Below are 18,188 nucleotides of genomic sequence, written 5' to 3'. Positions count from 1 at the left end.
TTCGGCATATAGTCTGTTAATAACCGGTCCTCCAAGGGTGATGCCTCTGGTACCGCCACACCTGGTGTTAACCGTGCCAGCAAGGCGTGTTTAATTTGCGTGTATCGGAACCACTCGGAGGGCGCCAGCTCATATTGCTGTTGGAGACGTTCTCAAACATGGGCTTCTTGCTTCAGTTTATGTCTGATCCCAACTATTATAAAAGAGTCCGATTTAAGACTATCCGACATACCTTTCACATTTGGCAAGACATTTGTAAAAAGTTTAATCTCCCAGATTTACATGAATTTACTTATCTCTGGGATAATCCTAAGTTTTCCGACATCTTTTCGGACTCAGTTACGCAAGTCTGGCAACAACAGGGGATTACAATGTTGGGGCAGATTTATGATGAAAAAGGTTTCAAGTCATTTCAGTCGTTACTAACGGAATATGGGCTTGCGTATAATTCTTTTTTTAAATATCTACAAATTAGAAACTTCTTTATGCAAGGTAAAGGATTGTTGGCTCTCCCTCCTACAACAGAAGCTCTTCGTGTAATTTTCAAGAATGGTAATCATGGTCTTATAGGGAGAGCTTACGGCTGTTTTATGGATGAATCTGAAGATGATTTGTCTCAGGTTACAATTAAATTAAATAACATGTTTGGTATAGAGGTGACTTCTGATGAGGTCTCAGATTCACTTGTTAGAATCAATTCTTCCGTCACCTCAATCAATTTAAAACTACAACAGCAACGCATTGTATTTATGCTGTATTATACCCCAAAAGTGATCTCTAAATGGTCTACATCAAGCAATTCTATTAAATCTTATTGCCCTAAATGTAACGAATTTGCTGTAGATTTACGGCATATGTTCATTACATGTCCCAAGCTTGCTGATTTTTGGTGTAGGATTGCCCAGGAATTGAGTAAGCTAACTGGTAAAACAACGGTATTATCAGAGAAGGAAATCTTACTGGGGTTATTATCGGATACAGGCAATGTCTCAAATTTTTTTGTGTCAATTTTTATGGCTTGTGCTCGGCTGACTATTGCCAGAGTATGGATAGAAAAATGCAGCCCCACTATTAACGAATTTTGGTTGCTACTGAGGGGGGTCTGCAAAATGGAACTGGCACTGTCAAAAGCAAGGGGCCCGAGATCTATGGTCAAATTTGGTCGGCTTTGGTCCAGTCTACAGTGGGACTAAAAATGTATTCTTCTTTCTCTTTTGTAATTATTGCTGAAACTTGATTTGGTTATGACCTGATATGTTAATTCTTTTGTATATATCCATCTGTACTTACCTATTCATTGTAATTGTACTTAATGTAATTTAAAAATGTCTTTTGTTTCTTTTTTCTTATGTGACTGTGACTAATAAAGTTAAATATGAATAAAAAAAAAAAAAAGGAGACGTTCAAATGCAATAATGTCGTTCTTGTGCCACATGTCGCCAATCGTAGAGATCCCGATAGTGTCCCACTTATCAAAGCCCCTGCTGTTTCTGAGCTTCCCAAGTTGTTTGGTGTCCCACAGAGTCAAGACCCCACGCCACCCTAACTTAGCCTGCGCCGCATGCCAAATGGCAACAGTCTGTCTAAGAGGGCCGATGAGCGCAGGAGTCAGTTTACCATCGTACAGGGTTGTCAACACACCTTGTTCTCCCAGTAGGTCCCTATCTGCTTTGAATGCCGGGTCTGTATGCGGGACATGGAGCCACTGGTTAATTACTTTTAGCTGCGCTGCCCAATAATAAAGCTGAATGTCTGGAAGCGCTATCCCTCCGTCATACCAGCCGAGAGTTAATTTGGACTGCGCTATACGCGGTGGTCTACCACCCCACAGAAGGGTAGTCACCTGTGCCGCTATTGCGCGAAAGTAATCCGGCGGTATGCGACACGGTGTGTTTTCCAGTATATATACGAATCGAGGCAGGGCCATCATTTTAAATAGGGCAGCTTTCCCCAGCAACGTGAGCGGCAGCGTACCCCAGTGACGCGCATCGCACTTGAGACGGTCTAGTGGGGGTTGCAGATTCAGTTTTAGAAAGTCCGCGGTGTTTGCGGTGACGTGGATACCCAGATACTTAAACGACCCCGTTGCCGTCTGCAACGGGCAGTTCACGGGGAGCTGAGGAGAAGGGCCGCGCAGCACATAGAGCACCGATTTTGACCAGTTGATAGTATAGCCGGACGCTCTCCCGAAAATCTCACAAATGTTAAGTAGTGCGAGGATTGAGCGCTTTGGGGAAGACAGATAGAGCAGCACGTCATCCGCGTAAAGGGAGATACGGTCCTCCCACTCATTTGTCCACTTAAGTCCCCGTATCTGGGGTTCCCAGCGGATCCAAGCCGCCAAGGGCTCCAGCACCAGGGCGAAGAGCAGGGGCGACAGGGGGCATTCCTGTCGAGTGCCACGCGTCAGGGGAAAGTATTTAGACATGTGTCCGTTAACGGCCACATGGGCCATTGGTTTAGCGTAGAGAAGCCGGACCCAGGCACTAAATTTGGGTCCAAAGCCCAAATGCGACAACATGGCGAAGAGGAAGGGCCATTCGACCATGTCAAATGCCATTCGCACATCCAACGAGAGCAGCACCGCTGGCTCCCGCAACTGCCCCACTCGGGCCAACACGCTGTGTAATCGCCTCAAATTAAGGGGCGTGCTCCTGCCGGGCATAAAACCAGATTGGTCTGGGTGTATAATGTCCGACAAATGCGGTGTTAGTCTGGATGCCAAGAGTTTCGCAAGGATCTTCGCCTCCGCATTCAGCAGCGATATAGGGCCATAGGAGTTACACTCCGAAGCAGGTTTGCCAGGTTTTGGTATAGCCACGATGGTGGCTGTTCGCAGGTCCTGCGGGAGTACGCCCACACGGAGACTATCCGTGAACATATTAAGCAAATGAGGGGCAACCGTCCCGGCTGTTCGCTTATAAAGCTCGACCGGTATGCCATTCGGTCCCGCCGCCTTACCCGATTGCAGCGCAATGATTGCCATTTGCACCTTCTCTACTGTGATGTCAGCCTCCAAGACACCCGCCGCCTCAGGGGTGAGCCGGGGCATCGCCAAATCCCGCACATATGTCCCTGCCTCCTCTTCTGTCATGGAGGAGGTGGAGGAGTAGACCAGCTGAAAATGACGCGCGAGAGCTTCCGCTATCGCGTTAGGCTCCGTCAGTACCTGGCCTTCCTCAGATTTGAGTTGCGCTATCCACCTGGCTCCACCCTCCCTCCTGTCAAGCCACGTCAGGAGCTTCCCAGTCTTATCTCCCAGGTCGTATATCCTGTGCCGCGTGGCTATCAACTGTTGCTTCGTGTACTCCGTGAGGTGCGCCCTATACTTGGTCTGCGCGGCCTTCAGGACTGCGGCCGACTCCGGAGATGGTTCCCGAGCCTGACGTGCCTCTGCCGAGTGCAGCTCCTGTTCGAGCGACTGCAACTCTGCCAGCTTCGCTCGCTTGTGCGCTGCAATGGTAGTGAGCGCCTGATCTCGGAGGACCGTTTTGTATGCCTCCCATAAGATCGTCGGTGAGGCAGCAGAAGGGGCATTTTCCGCAAAGAAGAGGCCCGTTGCCTTCGAAAGCGCCTTATGTATCGTTGGGACCTGGAGATAACCGGGACGAATTGATGGGATACGGCGACGTGCGAGGTGGTACCATTCGTACTTCAGCAATAGCGGGGAATGATCGGAGATACCCCTGGGTCTGATCTCAACACTGTCTATATTACGAAGGCAATTAGCGGAGCCCAGGAAGTAGTCAATCCTAGTGAGACTGTTATGCACACCCGAGTGATACGTGTATTGCTTTGTTGTTGGATGGTGCAAGCGCCATAAGTCCGACAGCCCCAGGGCCTCTAGAAAACCTCCGAAATGGGACAGACCCGCCCCACCCGCTCGCTGAGGGTGTCTATCGAGTGCTTTGTGTACTACTGCATTAAAATCACCGCCAAGGAGCAGCTCCCCTTCCGGTAGGTCAAGGAGAAACTCACTGAGTGCCGGCAGCGCAGTGGCGTGCATTGCGGGAGGGATATAAACGGAGACTATGTTAAGGGGCGTCCCTCCCATTGGGTGGCTATCGCCGCGAACCTCCCCGCTCTGTCCGTTTTATGTTTGTGTATAATTAGTGGGTATTGCTTCCGTACTAGAATGCCCACCCCCCTAGACCCGGAGGTAAACTCCGAATATACTACCATTTTGTATCCCCACCGGTCCATTGCTTTACTAGTGGTGTTAGTCAGATGAGTTTCCTGCAGCAGGACAATCGCCGGAGCGCATCTCTTAAGACTATGCAAGACGAGGCCACATTTAATTTTGTCCCCCAAGCCATGCACATTCCACGTGAGCAGGGAGAGTGGCGGTATCGGAGTGAAGGAATTCGGCTCAGGCGCCCCCTCACAAACAGCAGACATTAGAACGCTCAATAACCAGGGGAAGTAGCAGTGCGCAACAAGCGACGCGCAACATGCGTTCTGTAGTGGCTGTGTGTACTGCATAGCAAACATTACTGTCTATTTGAACCTTAATTACTGAAAAGAACCGACAAAGTACCCCCATACCCCCCAACCCCCTCCCTGCCTCCCTGCCATGCGGACTCCAAACTGCTCGCCACCCCAACTCAGCAGAGTGCTTTGACCCCATATCCCAGTACCTAACTTGTGTGCAAGGAGCGGAAGGTCCGAGGAAGACCAGAGCCATCCCCATTTCGAGCGTCCCAATGTTCCGAGCTACATTAGGAAGCACAGACACCTCACCACCCAGGAGTCATCCCCCTTACCCTGCACCGTCCATTAAGTAGTCAGAGTTTATCGCCTTTGGGTTAAGCCTCGTGTTGCAGCCGGGCCGCAGCTTCCAGAGCATCATCTCGGCCAGTGGGGTCCGTCGCCTCTCCAGGTGGTCGTTTTCGCCTGTCTGAACGGCCTGACTGTTTCACCTGCTGCCATCCCTCCAGCCAGTCATGCGCTTCCTCCGGCGATTCAAAAAACCAGGTCTTTCAATCTGCCACCACTCGCAGTCTGGCCGGGAATAGCATGGAATAGGAAAGTTCGCGGGCCCTCAGGCTCTTTTTGACTTCCAAGAAGCTCCTCCGGCGCGCCGACACAGCCGCCGTGTAGTCCGGAAAGAAGGACACTTGTGAATTCTGTATACGCAAGGGTGGAGCCACTCGGGCCGTCTGTAGAATGACATCGCGATCGCGAAAGTTGAAAATGCGGGCCAGGACCGGCCGGGGGGGAGCCCCGATCTTAGGCCTACCCCCGGGCACCCTGTGCGCTCCCTCCACCGAGAAGAAGGCAGAGAGTCCCCTGGGCTGCAGTTCAGTTTTTATGAGGTTCTCCACGTAAAGATCCATGGCTGGGCTCCCCTCGCTCTCCGGAATGCCCATAATGCGTACATTGTTGCGGCGGGAGCGTCCTTCCTGGTCCTCAAGCCTCTCGACCATGCGTTTGTTTTCGGCCTCTAATTGCGACACTTTTTGAAGCAGCGAGCTAGAGTCTTTCTTCAGAGTAGCAGTCACCTGTTCAACCTCCGTGACTCTGGCGGACATTTTCTGGAAGTCAGCCCGGAGGAGCGTCACATCCGTGGATATCGACCCCACCGTCGTTTGCACATTAGTCAGGGCGGCCATGATGTCCTCTAATGTCACTTTAGGCTGGCCGGTTGTAGCGGGGGCCCTCTCTGCGCGATCGGCGTGTTCCGTCGATGAGGGAGAGCCTTTAGTATATGCGTATTTGTCCAGCTTCCCGTGCTGATGCGCCCTACTCCCTTTACCGCTCATGGTGGGGCCGGGGACCAAGCTCCGCAGAGGGCTGTCAGCACCACGGCTCGAGGGATAAAACCAGGCACCTTTTCACTCCACGCTGAGCCCGAGGCGGCGCTGCCACTTCTCAGGCGCTGGCACTTTGTGGGGGCAAGATGGACGGTGGACGGCACACTATCGAGCCACTCACCATCACTCCAGGGCTCCTGCAGCCGCGGGCGCCCTTAATTCACACCCATCCGCTCCCCTCGCCTTAGAGAGCGTGGGCCGTCGCAGTCCCGCAGATCACCGCTTCTGTACCTGGCTCGTGCGGGCAGTACACACACTTTATACTGTGCAGTCCGGGTGTTGCAGATGGCTATTCAGGCCCTTACATCAGTCCCCGGAACATCCAGGCTGGCAGCCCCATCACTCCCGGCGTCGCAGGTGCCGTGTAGCCGCCATTGCTCCGCAGCGCCGCTCCGCCCCCCTCTCGCTGGCTCGGCGGCGCCTCCGATGTGCTGTGAGTCCGTGTGGCAATTGGGCATCTGCCAAGGCAGTCAGGCTCCAGGCATTACCCCCAGGTCGTCTGTAGCGCAGTCCGTCCGACTTCAAGGCAGGGGGCACTTCTATGCAGTGAACCCGGGTCTCGTGTGCAGTACCCAGTCGCGCCTCCCTAATCGAGGCCCCGGCTTCCGCCGAGGGGACAGGCCCAGACTTCCGGTGCGGCGCCGGCTGCTTCACCGGCCACGTGGAGACTCCGAAGCGGTACCGCTGGGCGTCGCTTCGTTGCGGCGTTATAGGCGCTGACTTTGGGCTCGTAACAAGGCGCGGATCAGTGTGCGGATGGCGGGGAGGACGGTCTCACCCCCGGAGCTCCTTCAGGCTGCGGCCATTATGCTCGGCAGCTAGCCACGCCCCCCTGTTACTTACATTTTAGATAAATAAATCCATCTAATGATTTGTAATAACGTCTGCTAACACAAAAGCTAGGAGTATAGCTGTCATTGCTGTTGGATGTTAAAAGCGACATCATGTCTACCTCAAAACCTATTTTGGTCCAACACACTGCAGCCTGGTTTCTGGCAAAAAATAATCAATGGTAATCTCCTGTGTCAAGGTTAAGCGTACAATACACAAACCACTTTTGGGATTAGCCACAGACTAGCATGCTGGAAACAATGGGGCACATTTACAAGTCGATATCGCCACCAGAACATCACATTCAGTGATGTTCTGGTGGCGATATCCTCTTCTCCTTATTTACAAAGCGGCGGTAAGACACTTAACATGGCTTAACATCGCCTTGTAAATAAGGCCCCTTTTCAGGCTTCACTTAGTGTGAAAGGGGCGTGCAATGGCGCAACACCCATTGCTTTCTGACGCTGTCCCATATTTACAAGGCTGGGGCAGCGCCAAAAACTAAGACCAGTGTTGAACTTGGTCCTTTTTGCAGGGTCATCCCTGAACTTTTTGCCTTCCTCCTGTATTGTTTCTGACCTGTTTTTGTTGGTTTTAGGACTCTGGGCACTTTACTACTGCTGATCAGTGCTAAAGTGCATATGCTCTCTGTGTAAAGTGTTATGGTAATTGGTTGTCCATAATTGGTATGTTTCTCTTACTAGTAAAGTCCCTAGTAAAGTGCACTATGTGTGCCAGGGCCTGCAGCACTAATTGTGCCACCCACATAAGTAGCCCTAAAAAGAGATCTCAGGCCTGCCACTCCAGTACCTGCACGTAGTTTGTTAACTGCCTTGTTGTCCTGACAAGTGCACCCACTAGCCAGGCCTTACCATTCCCTCTTTTTTTGCCCATCAGACACCCCTATAGTAGGCCCTAGGTACCCCCCAGGACAGGGTGCAGTGTATGTGAAAGGTAGGACATGTACTGAGGTGTGTACCATGTCCTGACAGTGAAATACTGCCAATTTCGTTTTTCACTGTTGCAAGGCCATCTTGCCCATAGGACAAAATGGGGAATGTTGTGTGACATGTTTCCAGCATATCTTCCCATCGGCATAAGATGGAAAGAAGGAGTTTAGTGTGCCTGAACGCAGAATTTAATAACACATCTTTTTGTGAAGAATGTTTTTAAATTGTGTATTTAGAAACCACACTTTAAGAAGTGTCTGGTTTCTTGTCCTAACCATCCTGGGTGCATCTGCCTGGTTGTGTATACACTTTCTGGGTTTGGATGTGACAGGGTCTGGGGAGGTGTCCTGACATTAGGGAGGAGTAGGTGAGACAACAACAGTCTGGCCTGCATTTGGTGTGATGGGAGGAGTATCCCCCTGAATGGCTGTGCTGCTGCCGCAAATGGATGGCTCCACCTCCTGTTGAGCGTCTGAGGCCCAGACCCTCACTATCAAAGGAAGAGGGTGTGCACTGGCTGGAAGACACTCAGAACTGGTTTGGCCCGGACTAAGAGACCCCTGCACACAAAGACTTCAAAGGCATTTAGGGGTATAAATGTGAGAGCTGAAACCCCTGAACTCAAGACTGAACTCAAGACTGAAAAGGGATTGAAACTACTTCGTGACCAAGAGGAACCTCTGCCAAAGAAAAATATCTGAAGAGGCTGAAGAGAAGGACTGCCCTTGCTGTGTGTTCTGGGGCTGGCCTGCAGTTTACTGATTTGACTAAGGAGAGGACAAGGGACTTTGCTGTGTGCTGTGTCGCCCTGCTTGAAAGGACTTTGCTTTGTGCTGTGTCCTGAAGTAACTGGTCTCCAAGGGCCCGAGGAGAGCTGGTCCCCTGTTGTGGAAACTCAGGAACATCAAAGTTTCCAACCGTATCTAAGCGACGCTTGGTTCGTGTGCTTTTGCACACCTGAGACTGCCGTGTGATCTGTGGTGCTGTTTACGAGGTGCCCCGTGACCGCATTGCCCCCACAGCGTGAAACATTATCCACGCTGCTGCATTGCTGTTTGTGGCCCGAGCTGTCATCGTAACTGAGGCTGTGAGTAAGGATTGCCGCCGCCAGCCCGAGCCGCAACGTGCTAAAGGATGTCTTGAAGCTAAGGAAGCTGAAAGGTGAAAGGGATCGTGATTGTTGTTCGCCAAGAGGAATCTGCTCAAGATCATCAACGAAGGAAAAGGCAGAGCCATAACCCGTCCGCTACAGCGTCGCCTAGCAACAGAGCTGCAACGTCATTGTGACCGCCCAGCAGGACGTCCGACGAGTGGGGAGAGAGAGAGCTGGGCAGCGCACCCTCCAGGTAAGGCTTGGACTCTGGTCAGGACCCGCAAGCGTGTGTGGCCTGGGGAGGCGTGCAGGAGGAGTACAGGAGTGCTCCGATCTCTCTCCCACTGCACTGTGTTAGATGCGCTGAGTCCCCGAGCGGTCCATACCTGCCGCTCCTTTAAGATAACGACCGTTGCGCAAATTGGCCTATACCATTATTCCTTGCATTACAAACTGCCTTATTCTTGCACTAAGAACTGCATTATTCTTGCACTAAGAACTGCATTATTCTTGCATTATGAACTGCATTATTCTTGCATTACGAACCGCATTATTCTTGCATTACGAACTGCATTATTCCTGCGTTACGAACTGCATTAGTACTTGCATTAAGGACTGTCTTATTTCTACATTACATACTGCATCCCAAACTGCATAGCATTGCATTAGGACTGCATTAGATCATTGTGAACTGCTCATTAATACTGCTACATGTGATTGTTGGCCTAATAACCGGCAAAGTGAAATATTACGAAAACGCAGATGTTGGATTTTTACCATTTGGTCTCATCGTATTTCTTTTGATAAAGATACCGCTATTTTTATAAAATCAGTGTGGTGTTCATTTGTGGTGTTATCACTGTGTTACTGGGAGTGTGGTTGCAAATACTATACACATTGCCTTGGAGATAAGTCTGGCTGCTTGTGCCAAGCTACCGGAGGGTGAGCAGGGGTTATCTAAGAGTGTGTCCCTCCTTTCCCTGACTAGAAGCAAGGGTCCCTATTTGGACTAAGGTACCTACCTCAGCCAACTAGAGACCCCCATTTCTAACAACCAGGGAATATCTCTTTTTGTTTGTATGTTGGGTTTACATTAGGAGCATGAGAGTGAATCTCGCTTCTTTCGATGTACTTAAAAAGTACTCACAAAAAAGACTAGCCCAAAAAACGTATATATGCTAAAATGAATTAAAGGATGGTATAACGAGCCTTGCAATAACATTAATAGCAAGGCATAAACGCAGATTATAAGGACGCTATTTAACCCCTTCAGTGCCCGCCCCTTTCCCCGCCCTGTGCCGGCCGTTGTATTAGCGGGCGGGGTCTATGACGAGCTGGACTCGTCATGGGCACAGCGCCACCGCGGCCCATGACGAGTCCAGCTCGTCATGGGCACTGAAGGGGTTAAAGACAAAAACATTTCTAAAACTAAAAATACTTAGAACATAAGGAGATAAGATTTACCTACAAATGATAAGTATATAAGGATTGCATTGTACCATACCTTTTGCTTTCCGTTTACAGGTACTTCAATCACACAGCAAGTAAACCTATTTTTCCTCACATGCACACGCTTATCTTTTGCATGCTACGCATCTGTCTTCAAAAGTTGCGGGAGTGCGTCACTGAGGGAACTCTTCTTCTCTGTTGCCACCCTGAAGAATGCCCATTACCTTTTTTTTAGACCAATAGAGTATGGCAGAAACTTGTTGGCATTTTTAGGTTAGAGTCATAGAACCACAATATCCTGATTACCTCTCATATTATATTTTTAACCATTCCCACTCACCCTGCGAATAAAGGGATACCTTGAGGTGAATGGGGAATTCTTATATTTAATAGTATATAACCCCTCAAAACAAATACTTCTTCAAAGAGCTCCCTGGAATATGGTTGAGCCTACCCTGACCTTTAGGATGTCACGGTAAACCTGATGATGAAGCATGCCACTACTTGATTAGGTGAGGGTTATGTATAAAAAAGGTTTTTCCTTTCCCACCTCTAAATGCGGTGGAGAATAGGTACATCTTTGCCTCCTTATTGTAGTGTTTTTCCAAAGGAGGATACCATTTAAGTTTTGTTCACAGCATAGAGAGTATGTATCCCCATTCCTTTCGTATATGAAAGGCCCTGTCTACTCTTTTGGGATCAGGAGTCGCTCTCTGAGTCCTAAGTGGTTAATAGTAGTACACCATAATTTACAGACATTGACACACCGTCATTTACAGGTCATTTTCATTAAAATGACCACTACATTTGCTCAGACATACAGTTATATGGATACAACTATATCGTGCACAAACGTGTGTAGAAATCAGGTTTCACTGAATAATATTGTCATTTGTGCATCACCATGTAAAATGTCTTGATTATTTTGATCCTATTAAAATCTTTGTTCAACACACTGCAGAATTACCAAAAAAGACCTCCATTTGTGCTTTCCTAACTCTTTATTTATTTTGAAATACTTGTACATTACATTTATAGGTGGTTACATTTTGATGCATACTAGAAAAAAACATGGGGCAGATGTATCATTGTAGCAGTTTGACCTTAAGAGCGATTTTTAAAGAATCGCTATTAAGGACTCACAAAATACTATGTAGGTAGGAATCGCAATAATTTTTGCGATTCCTAAATATTCCTTAACTGCGCATTGCAAATTGCGATTCACAATTAAGGAATCCCTTCCCATTCATTTCTATGAGCAAAGAGGCCCATAGGAATGAATGGGAATTGGGTGCGCAATTTGCAAGTACCCAATAGGTACTTGCAAATTGCGCACGCAGTTTCAAGGGTGCAAGAATTCCTAAAGTACACCCTGTTGCACACCTGAAATGTGCATGTTTGAACATGTGGTGCACATACAAGCCCTAAGGGCATGTATGTGTGCCACATGGCACTTTGAAAAATCTTTTTAAAAAAGTGCATTTTTCAAGGTAATCACGAATTACCACCAACTTGAAGTTGGTAGTCATTTCCAATCCCTTACAGCAATGTCCCAATTTGCGATTGCTACTAGAATAGCATTTAGGAAATCGCAAATTGCGATTCTCTAAATGCTTGCGCAAAATAGGGAATCGAAATGTTTGCGATTCCTTATTTTGCGCGTAGGTTTTTGTTTCCTACATTGCACACAGCTAAATTGCGATCGCAAACGCTGAAATTCTGCAAATATCAGCGTTTGCAATCGCAATTTAGCTTGATACATCTGTTCCATGGTACTTTCCTTTCACAGACGAAAGACTGCCACATAGTTCACTTTACAAAATCCTTTCACTTTGAAGTCAGAAACGTAAAGTAAACACCAATCTCCAGGTTAGAAAAATAAGCAGTAATTTGTCAGATTAGCCTGTCATTTGAACCTTGTCTTTGAATGTACAGCAAATGTGACAATATAAAAACAAAGTTTAAAGCCATCTCTAATGCTTATTCACTTTCGGAACGCCAGTACGATTATTTTGGGAGTACTGCAGCCCCCCCCCCTCTCCCCCCACTCTCCGCGCCCCTACTTCCAGTGCCAAAGAGAAAGTTATAGTATAATAGTCTATAATTTGAATGCATACTTATTTGTGCTATAATAAAGTTGTGATTGTTAACTAAAATGTTGGGCAAGTTATTTTGGAGTTTTGTGATTAACGGAATGTTACTGATAAGGCATGATTTAGATGATGGTGGTAGTGGGACTTGTAAGGAAAAAGGCTTTCTACAGGTTTCTCCCCTCTTTTAGATCCCATTTGGACAGTTAGCTGCTAGGTTTTTCAACTCTGAGGCCTGCTGTCTAGACCTCAGTGCCAGTGTTCAGAACCATATACCAAAGATATGTTGAACTGGCCACACCCAATTGGCAAGGACTGACTTACTTATACATCCCTAATATATGGTACCCAAGGTACCCAGGGCATGGAAGGCAGAGTGTCCACATAGGGCTGCAGCACTATTTGTGCGACCTTACATGTGGCAAAAGACAAAATGGTTACCAGTCTGCCACTGCAGACTGGAAGGGCAGTGTGAACACTGCTAGTTCCACTTTGACATTAAAACCAATGGCAAAGCCGGCACATCCCTATATGTAAGTCTCAAAGGAAGGCCTATAGAGTCCTATTACTGGGAGATGTAGTTTGTTAAGTTAGACATATATATATATTTGATATGACTTGACAGCAACACTTCTAAATAGTTGTTTAGCTGTGGATATAGTTAGTAAACTTCTGAATGGGACTACCTAACAGGGACATGTAAGGTATCAAATTAATTGTGACATTAAATGTGACTTAATGCCCAAGTCGGCAATTTATGTCACTTTTAAAGTTTGGCAACTTGAGATAGTTGCCATTTATGTGCTCCGCTATTACAGTGGCCTAACATAGGCTTTAGCACGCAGACAGTGATCTGCCCACCTGGGGAGACATGTGAACTGCTCCCAGGCCAGGAACAAAGTCTGTAGCTGCGGAGAGAAGTGTAACCTCCTCCCACAAGATGGCCACTTAAGGGGATCAGCCAAAAGGCAAGCCTCAAAGGTGAAAACACCTTTGGGAGGGAAGCTACGCTGACACCCCTGAGCAGGATGCCTTTTGTTCCTGCAAACAAAGTGGAGACAGGGTTGAGGAGGGAAAACTCAGCCCCAAAACAGTTCTACAATGCGCTTGTAGCCCTCTGATAGCCACACCCCTAAAGTGGGCTACCAAGCTCCTCACAACCAACAAAGGGCTGTGCCATCTTGAAAGGGGAAATAATGTGGCACTCTGGGATAGCTAGATGCCACACATCACAGGAGCTTCATCACTAGGTAAGAGGGGACCCAGTAGCCTGTTGGCTAATGACCATGTGGTCCCCTTGAGGCACTCTACTGGGATAAATAGGGCACCCCAGGCATTCTACACACTAGTACACACCTGACTTGAAGAAAGGAGTGAAGAAGGACTGTCCTGTTGACCTCAAACGCACAAAGTGTGCACTGTCAAGGGGACTGCACCTGCTGCACCTGTGGGCTAATGAGGTTGGGGCTGTCCCTGCAGCTCCTGGCCCCGGTAAAAGTTGGTTTCAAGCCGTCAACAGTGACTCCAAGGATCAGATGACTGATCCCCTGGAAACAGCTTCAAGGACACAAGAGCTAAAAGAGTCCAAGTTGAATCTCTGGTAGCCACCTCAGAAGTTGTGCTGCCACAGACACCAGGCACCCCAAAGGACAATTTAGAAATAGCCAAAAGGTGCAACCGTGTCTGCTGGACTCGCAAGTGTAGGTTGTAACAGGATTTTTCACCCCAAGCAGACATCACCCTCCATTAAGTATTTTATCCCGACCTCTGCGTTGCAAAATCTCAAGGTCTACATTAACAGCCCTTTGAACACTGCACAGAGGAGAGGAATTTGTTGGACCCTGAGATCCAAGGACAGAGTCGACCAACTCACCTGTTGGCCGAGGACTCAATAAGACTCAATAGGACTCCATCCCTGTGGACCGCATAGCTTCAGGAGCATCATTGAGCATCTTTAAGCCTGCATCCCTCAGCATCAGGACCACCCCATTGATGTCTATGGTGGTCGTCCTGTAACATCTGGAGCTTGCTTTAAAAACACTCTGGTCACCAGGTAACTATCTAAAGTATCCTCTCTGGTCACCTAGACCTCTGGCCTATCAGAATTGGTCCCCCAACCTGCGCCGGTGTAGTCAAACTAACTGTTACAAACTTTTCAAAAGTTTACAAATGTTTTGTTGACCAATGCTTGTTTGTGGTTACAATTAAAAGCAGTTAAATGTTCTACAATCTGTATCTGCGGAACCCTCCAGAGGATTTTGCTCATCCAGGTTCCTAATAATTCAAAAGAATACGCTCTATTTTGATAAATTGTTGTCACATCTCTTTCTTGTTGATTGATTTTCTTCTTCTGTTGTTTGGTGCTATTAAATGCTTTACACATCGTTCCTTTGCTAAGCCTTGCTGCTCAGAGCCACAGCTACCAGGGTTGAGCTTAAGGTTTTCAAATGAGCCTGACTGGACCCAAGACAGTGTTTGTATAAGTATTACATGATAAGGCTCCACGGCCATATCATATAATACACCCAAATCCTCACAGAACTAGTTAGAGAAAATTAAAGACAATGGAGTCCCTTTAATTAGTTCTCACAGGACAAATTAAAGAAAATTGAGGAAGAGTCCCTGTGGTACTTCATTTGTGATGGGAGGTTCAAAGGCAGCAGGTCCTGCTAGGAAAGCCTCTAACACCTTCAGCATTGACAGTACCACTGGATGGTCAAAATGAATTTGGACCTGCTGCCACATTTAGGCAGGCATAGCCATCACCTCTTTTGGTGCCACCTTGCCATAGCTATTTTTCACACTACCTCCTTAAAGGCACACATGTAAATTGTGGTATTCTTCCAGCAAAGTTTCTGTAAGTATCCCTGAGAATCTGTCAAAAAATCCCAGTTTTTCATGGTCACTTGTAACATGATTATTGTAAATTTATATTACCCGCCTTTGTTGGCAGGCCCTCCATGTTGCATCAGTATGATGGAATAGCTGTCAGAGATTTTCAATTAACAGATTCCCGGAATGGCACATTTGTACTTTAGACCTTTCCACCATGAAATGGAGCTCCTTCCCTGAGGCAGCCTCAGGGAAGGAGCTCCATTTCATGGTGGAAAGGTCTAAAGTACAAATGTGGTCCATGGATTCTGTACTAGGGTACCCCTGCTATGCCTTTAGAGTGGGGAGCAGATTGGGAATTCTAAATGTTGGAACCCAATTAATTGACCTTTTCATTGTCACATACTGTTTTCTCTTGTGTTAGGGCACTATATGAGCCATATATTTAAGATAACCTGATCTGTGCTGAAGACCCTGCACCCAACACACTTTGGCACACATTTAGGGGGCGATTACGATCCTGGAAAAATTTTCCCCGTACGAATCGTATCCGGATTTTTTTCCGTCCGAATCGTACAAGTACCGTACAAACTGGCAAGTACGATTCGCATGGGAAAAAATACATACGAATCGCATTGGGAAAATTCCCCCACAAGTCCTCGGGACGGAAAAAGTGTCCGACACGTCCCCGGACGAATTTACGTACGAATCGGAAAACTGAAGCCCGAGCACGCAAGTACGATCCATCCCGTCCGTCCGATTGTACAACCGTATGGAAAAAACACCGCACGGAGCGAACTTCAATAGCAACCATGGAGACATGTGCCCGCATACGCGCCGTCCCCCACCCAGCCCCCCATATGTACGCGCCGTCCCCACCCCAGCCCCCGTATGTACGCGCCGTCCCCCCAGCCCCCCCGCGGATGGACACGCCGTACCCCTAGCCCCCCATGTATGTACGGAGCGTACCCCCACCCCACCCGTGTATGTACGGTGCGGACCCCCACCCCACCCCCGTATGTACGGTGCGGACCCCCACCCCACCCCCCGTATGTACGGTGCGGACCCCAACCCCACCCCCCGTATGTACGGTGCGTACCGCCATTCCACCCCCGTATGTACGGTGCGGACCCCCACCCCACCCCCCATATGTACGGTGCGGACCCCCAGCGCGTACTTCGCTTTTCCGGCACTTTTTGGGTGCCGTAAAAATATTGCCGTCCGGACTGCTGTCGGTTCGAATCGTACTTCTTGGTTCGTGAAACACAGCCTGAATGCGTCCCGACGTCACGTCGGCGCTGTCCCGGATCACATTGGTATGTATTTTTTCGTCGGTCGGTGTTTTTTACGATTCGTACGGAAATGGTGTTTCCGTGCGAATCGTACTTGCATGTTTGTAATGTTTTTTTCCCGGGTACGAGTCGGACGGAGAAAACGCTCCGACCGACGGTTCGTACCCGGTTTTTCCAGGATCGGAATCGGCCCCTTAGTCTTGAACACACTGTACTCCATTGCCCAGCTTAACTGCAGGCTGACATTTTAGAATTCCAGGCTGGCAGAGATCTTCTTATTTTTTTTGTGTTTGAAAACAAACCCCCAAAGTGAGAGACTAATGTCCTTGACATGCTGGGTGATTTCTCCCAAAATGTTGGGGTCATGTATTTGTTTTTCTCTTTAGGGCCACCAGGCTTTACTTGGCGGTCCCAAACAGAAAAAATATTTTTTAAAATCTGCTCAAAATAGGGCAGACAGTGTGAGGCATTTTGACTGTAGGCCCAGAACCATTGTCATTTAGGCAGTTAGACGAAGAGAAGCCCCCCCCATGCTGAAAACCTGGCTGTTCCCCCAAATCTAAATGTAGTAGGAAACTACGAGCTTGATGGACAAGGTACTGGACGGAACCCAGAATGTTTGCCAGTGATTTAACCTATTTGCAAGCATTCCTCCCACCACCTTTTGTGTGTTTGATGCAATGCCCTAAATGGCCACGGGGCATGGATCCCTTTCACACTGTGACACAGGATCAACGCTATAGCTCACTGATGATACTCAACAAGATAGAAATCAGTCTTGAATTACTTGTGTCCCTTTCTGGTAGTGGTCTTACCTGGTGGTTCGTGAATAATTGTTTCAATGAAGAACAGGGTCAGTACGAATTTACATAAGACAAGCCTCTTTCTAGTTTGACAGAGGATGAACAACAATGGCTTAGAGTGCCATCCAGAAAGATTGCAAGTGATTTAGACTGTGTGCAAGCATTCTCCTATCTCTTTATACATGTCTGGCACAAGGTATCCGACACATTGGTGATGGAGTACCCCGTTCCTCAAACTCTAAAAATGTCCATTATGTATCCAGACTCAGGTACCTGTAAATGACAATTGATAGTATGGAAATATACCTATGAAATTCATTTGCGCTCCATGTTATTTACACTGTTTCTAAAAAAGCATTTGGCTGATCTTTTCATCAACGTACATTTGTCATTTTTATTAGTATGCAATTTTGGAATGTTTGGAGACAAGTGTCAGAATTCCTGCAACTGTGAAAAGGCAGCTCATTGTCACCATATAACTGGAAAGTGTTTGTGCCCACCTGGGTGGACTGGAGACAAATGTGAAGTTGGTAAGATTGTGACAATTCTTTTTGAGTTGCATGAGGCATGTTATGGTGACAATGTTTGGTTTATTGAAATAAAATGTATCACATACAGTGGCCCCACCCCTAGGGAGAGTATTAACACCAGCATGCTGTGCTAAACATATGAGTTTAATGTTTATTTTTAAACCAACCTTGAGAGTGAAGTTTCATATTGACTAGTGTCTCGGAGACTTCTTAATGTGCATTGAAGCAGTGGGCTGAGCTCTGAAATAAATTGATGAAGGGACTGAGTAACACAGGAGGGACAGGTTCCAAATGAATGAATGATGGATAGTTATAAAGCGCACATGCAGAAAAGTTTCTTGGCTCTATAAATATGTCAAGAGACAAGAACCAATGAAAAAGCAGGCTGAATTGCTTAGTTAGCTGATAGAAGCAGCCTATTTTCTTAGATGATTATTATTGATGTGCGCTAAAGCAAATTCTTGTTTTGGGACCTTATGTCTCATCCTCAGGTGAAATCAACCTG

At 47.6% G+C, this 18,188-nt stretch overlaps 1 protein-coding gene across 1 annotated transcript in view; it reads left to right on the top strand.

The window, feature by feature from the left end:
- The window catches only part of LOC146785830 (uncharacterized), a 946,503-nt gene that overhangs the window by 906,963 nt on the left and 21,352 nt on the right, over positions 1–18,188 (top strand). Inside the window, exon 30 of the mRNA XM_085635161.1 lies at positions 17,555–17,683. Within this exon, the coding sequence (XP_085491287.1) occupies positions 17,555–17,683 (129 nt within the window). The remainder of the gene's footprint in view (positions 1–17,554; positions 17,684–18,188) is intronic.

Source organism: Triturus cristatus, chromosome 11, assembly GCF_964204655.1.
Source record: "Triturus cristatus chromosome 11, aTriCri1.1, whole genome shotgun sequence".
In the NCBI taxonomy this organism is placed as follows: Eukaryota; Metazoa; Chordata; class Amphibia; order Caudata; family Salamandridae; genus Triturus; species Triturus cristatus.
This window is presented reverse-complemented; position numbering and strand designations above follow the sequence as displayed.